Below are 5,368 nucleotides of genomic sequence, written 5' to 3'. Positions count from 1 at the left end.
CTGTTAGCACTTGTTGAGCTTTTGGCTCACTTCTTGCTTTACCCTGATATTACAGCTAGCAGCTATGGTTAGATTCAAGCAGACTGCCCGTAAGACCTGTGATGCTGATGCTTATGTTCGAGCTCAGGTAGAATAAGTAATAATAGCTGTGAGGATTCGGTATTTGTAATCAGATGTAATAGCTGGTAGTGATGGGCTGTTCCAAATCCTAAACTGTAAGATCTTGGATTGGTTGTGTATCCTTCATTAAAATGATGTAATAGCTATATTTATTTCGCTATTTAAGTTGGGGGTGTGACATTGACAATCACAGAAGTAGGAAAAACCAGTGAGGCTCGGGCAGACTTAGACCCAAGAATGCCCCCAATGGTCGAAAGGGCTGGGGCCGTAGAGGACACAATTCCAATCTTGGTAGACCCGAACGATCCTTCCAAAGTACTCAGAATAGGCTCTAACTTAAGTCCTGACTTAAGGGAAGATTTAGGCCCAATTCTTGAGGAGAAATTTGGATGTCTTTGCATGGTCATACACTGATATGATAGGAATTTACCCGAATGACATGTGCCACCGGCTCAACTTGGACCCGAAAAAGAAGGGGGTCAGACAGAAGAGGCGTCTGATTAGTGGAGAGAGGGCAGAGGCCCTCAAAGAAGAGGTGGATATACTGATGCAGGCAGGGCTTGTAAGGAAAGCCTTCTACCCCATGTGGCTGGCCAACCCAGTGCTTGTCAAGAAACCAAATGGCAAATGGAGGCCATGTGTGGACTTCACCGACCTAAACAAAGCTTGCCCGAAGGATAGTTTTCCTCTACCCCGAATTGACCAGCTGGTTGATTCCACAGATGGGCACGCACTACTTAGCTTTATGGATGCTTATTCAGGATATAACCAAATCTTAATATATGGGCTAGATCAGGAGCACACTTCCTTTATTACTGATCGGGGCCTCTATTGTTATATCGGGATGCCCTTCGGGCTCCTTAACGCTGGGGCAACCTATCAAAGGTTAGTAAACAAGATGTTCAAACATTATTTGGGGAAAACTATGGAGGCCTATGTAAATGATATGCTTTTGAAGTCAAAGGAAGCAAAGGATCATGTCCGCCATCTATCAGAAATATTCTAGATCCTAAGGGAGTACATGATGAAGCTCAATCCCCAGAATTGTGTGTTCGGGGTCGAGTCAGGGAAGTTTTTGGGATTTATTGTCAACAATAGGGGCATTGAGGCCAACCCCGCCAAGATACGAGCCCTACTCGAGATGAGATCCCCCCGACGGGTGAAAGACGTCCAAAGTTTAATGGGGCGAGTGGCTGCCTTAAACCGCTTCAGTCTCAAAGTCTTCCAACAAATGCCAGGAGTTCTTTAAAGCAATTAAAGGAGTGGGGAGGAATTTTGAGTGGACAGAATAGTGTGAGGAAGCCTTTCAGAACATAAAGAAGCATCTCAGCAGCCCTCCAATGTTGTCCAACCCAAAGGCAAGTGAGACACTGGTCCTATACTTGGCCGTCTCTGACTTTGCGGTAAGTGCGGTATTGGTTCAAGAGGAGGATGGTATCCAACTTCCTAGTATATTATGTGAGTAAAAGGCTAGCCAACGCGGAGATCGGTACACAAGCCTCGAGAAATTAGCATATGCTCAGATCCTGGCCTCCCGAAAGCTCAGGCCCTATTTTCAGGCGTACAGGATAGAAGTACGAACCTCCTACCCCCTCAGGCAAGTAATGCATAAACCGGAGTCTTCTGGTCGAATGATGAAGTGGACGGTTGAGCTCGTCCAGTTCGAGGTGGATTATAAGCCAAGGACCGCAATCAAAGGCCAAGCCCTGGCCGATTTTATGCTGGAATTTCCTCCACATCAAGAAGTGGAGCAGGGAGCACTTGTTGTCATACCTAGTGCAGAAGAGGTCGGGATGGAAAGCTAAAATAGTGCCTCATTGTGGAGCCTATTTATGGATGGAGCCTCTAATGGGGATGAGGCAGGAGCTGGAATTGAGCTAATCAGCCCAGAGGTGCACAAGATCAGACGCGCGACCCATCTGGCCTTTCATGCAACCAACAATAACGCTGATTATGAGGCCCTGATCAATGGTCTCCAGCTAGCTCTGGAAATAAAGGTGGAGAATTTGAATGTGTTTAGTGACTCCATGATCATGGTCTATCAGATAAACGGTGGGTATCAAGCTAAGGGGATAAGAATAGAGCTTTACCTGAAGTGTGCGCAGAGGATAATTGAAAGATTCAACGAGGCGAGGCTGGAACTAATTCCGCGCGGGCAGAATGAAGGCACGGACGAACTGGCCAAGCTTGGCTCGTGTCGGGAGGCCACATTGTTAGGAGTCGTTCCCCTTGATATACAGAGGCAGCCTAGTGTGCCCGAGCACGAGGTGGGCAGCCTCAGTGATAACCTCGACCCCACGTGGATGACACATATCTTAGCCTACATAAAAGAAGGATCACTCCCAGATGAAAAGAATGAATCAAGAAGAATAAAATACAAGGCAGCCCGCTATGTGATATATGATGGGGTCCTATACGGAAGAGGGTTCAGTGTGCCCCTCCTCAAGTACATAGATCGGGATGAATACAATTATATCCTAAGGGAAGTAAACGAGGGAATCTGTGGCAATCACTCCGGGGGAAGCTCTCTAGCTCAGAAAATCCTCTGTTAGGGTTACTATTAGCCAATGCTGAAAAAAGACGCCTTCGAATTCTCCCTGAGCTTGTGATAAGTGTCAGCGTTATGCCAATTTTTACAACAGCCCCGTGGCCCCTCTCACATCCCTCATGAGCCCTTGGCCCTTCACTATGTGGGGAATTGATCTGATTGGGGAAATCCCGAAGGCCAAGGGAGGTGTCAAGTATGGGGTTGTTGCGGTAGATTACTTCACTAAGTGAGTAGAGGCCGAGCCTCTAGCCACTATCACAGTAAAAAAGCTTAAGGAATTTGTGCATAGGACCATTGTATGCCGCTATGGCATCCATTAAAAGTTAATATCTAATAACGGGAAGTAATTCGATAGCAAGGAAATGCAGGAATTTTATGGGCAGCTGGGAATTCAGAAGAGTTTTAGTGCAGTTTTCCACCCTCAAAAAATGCAATGGGCAAACGGAGGCTGTTAATAAAATCATTAAGCACACCTTGAAGGCAAAGCTTGAAGAGAAGAAAGGGACATAGCCAGAGGAGCTCACACAGGTCTTGTGGTCTTACAACACGACCCCCCGAACTAGAACTAGAGAGACCCCTTTCTCTTTGGTGTATGGGATGTGAAGCTATGGTGCCCGTTGAGGTAGGGGCAGGATCTTTTCGGAGCGACAACTATGACTCAGAGGCAAATGAGATCAACCATCGGCTCTATTTGGACATGATCAAAGAAACTCGGGAAGATGCTCAGATCAGGATAACAGCATATCAGCAGAGGATAGTAAGGCACTACAACAGTAAGGTTCGAGCCCGAACTTTTAAGGTGGGAGATTTGGTTCTGTGCCGGGTCATGCCAAACACCAAGGTGGTGAGTCACGAAGTCTTTGGGGCAAATTGGGAAGGCCCTACAAGATAAAATCAGTGCTCTGGGAGAGAACCTACCACCTCAATGATATGCAAGACAAGGATCCCGAGAGCCTGGAACGCGGAACACCTCCGCAAGTATTATCAGTAATATGATTCTTCTCAGACTTAGTATTATCTTAAATATTCCTAAGTCTCGGGGGGTAGTGCCATATAGGTGCCTCCTTGAGACCACAAAGCATGTAATTCTTTCACTTTCCATTATCTATGAATAAAACGATTGATATCTATTTGTGTCCTTGATATTTTAACTCATGTTGATAGATTAAAATATCCAGTAGGGGAGCCCATCCTTGGGAGCCCATGCGAGGACAAAATAGTTGTTTTATTAACATGCTACAATCATAAGTCAAGTCAGGCCCCGACCCGCTTCACAACAAGTCTATGAAACGAGCTGGGCCCCGACCCGCTTGGAAAAGTAATGAGCACAAAGCAGATTAAAGATGAAGATAAAAATATGAAAATAGTGAGAGGCGCCTGAAAACCCCCTTAACTGACTTAAAAGTTAGAAGCGGCCACGATACGAGCCCATATTCTTGGGCTCGCAGGGTGATAGATGCGGGCTGGGAGCCCATCCCTCTATCAAGTATGGATATTTTCCATATATGGCCAGGGTCACATTGTGCGAGGAGAGAGCACAGGAACAAGATGCGAGTCCCTGAGCCCGGCTCGCTAATGAAAGTACACATACAACACTTATAAGTTAGTAATGGTACGAGCGTGTTCTATTTAAAACATCATTTACTGTATTTGATTGAACAATGATGTAAGCTGATGAGCTCGGCTCGCTGTGAAGATTTAACATTCGCCATACGCGGCCAGGGTTATGATAGCTTTTGGTCAGTAGGGGCATGGTAAGTTTACACAAAATTAAGAAAACCAGCTAGCACAATAAATATAAATGCGGGCACAAAAGACTTGGCATTTTATACAAAATAGGTTATACCCCAAGGCAGAATATTTCAAATACAAACGCGAGGCGGGAAGGGTGCCCGCTTACCCATTCAAAAGTCTATTCTCGAAATAAAATTAAACTAAGGCTTATCAGCCTCTACCTCCTTACGAGCTTCATCAGCTGCGAACCGGGCCTGCTCAGCTATGAGCCTGGCCTCCTCAGCAATCTGAGCGTCCCTTTCCACCTCCAGCTTCAGCTTCACAGCGTGCCTAGCTGTACTAGCGCCCAGAGCACCCCAATCAAAGTCAGGAACCTTGCTGATAAAGATTTTCATGAAATTTCTAGCCCCTAGGTTCATGGCATCAGCGAGGGCGGCCTCACGGCCCGCGGTCAAGGTAGAAACTGACTCCTCCAGCTCGAGCACCTTCTCCTCGAGGCCATCCTTCTCCTTCTTCCACGTATCCTGCGGCCATGTCATGAGTCTCCTTCTATTCCCTTAATGTCTTCTCATGAGCAGCATTCAGGTCAAGCATCTTCTGATTATAGTTATTCACCAGCTTAACTTTCTTTTTCCCGTGCTCGGTGACCTTGCTCTGAAGAGACTTGACCTTAGAGTCGAGCTTTATGTTGGTCTGGCTGAGGGCTCGCATTTCTCGAGTCTTAGACAACTGACAATAATACCCTCAGTCGCGGCCCGGGTCAGTGCATCGTTGTTGGCCTCAAGAGAAGAAGAAGACCAATTCTTCACATCCTGGTCGCTGATGTGAGCTTGAGCGAGCTGGCCAAATATGGTCGTGACCGTGTTGACAGAAGAAGAAGTGGGGAGAGGGGCATCCGATGGAGCAGCTTTTTTCGGGTCAGGCTCGCCAGTTTTTCCCTCTTTGTGGCCTCGATGCCTTTTCAGC

General features: G+C 46.7%; 1 protein-coding gene across 1 annotated transcript; it reads left to right on the top strand.

The window, feature by feature from the left end:
- Positions 1-1,952: 1,952 nt before the first annotated feature.
- LOC141714942 (uncharacterized) lies at positions 1,953-2,672 on the top strand. Its single transcript, XM_074518436.1, has one exon. The coding sequence runs from the start codon at positions 1,953-1,955 to the stop codon at positions 2,670-2,672; it is 720 nt and encodes a 239-aa protein (XP_074374537.1).
- Positions 2,673-5,368: the final 2,696 nt, after the last annotated feature.

This window comes from Apium graveolens, chromosome 3 (genome assembly GCF_009905375.1).
Source record: "Apium graveolens cultivar Ventura chromosome 3, ASM990537v1, whole genome shotgun sequence".
Taxonomy (NCBI): Eukaryota; Viridiplantae; Streptophyta; class Magnoliopsida; order Apiales; family Apiaceae; genus Apium; species Apium graveolens.
Note: the sequence above shows the minus strand (reverse complement) of the source record. Positions and strands in the feature narration are given on the sequence as shown.

Excerpts from the sequence above, each read along its gene's own strand:
- LOC141714942 (XM_074518436.1), top strand. The coding sequence starts at position 1,953 with ATGGATGGAGCCTCTAATGGGGATGAGGCAGGAGCTGGAATTGAGCTA.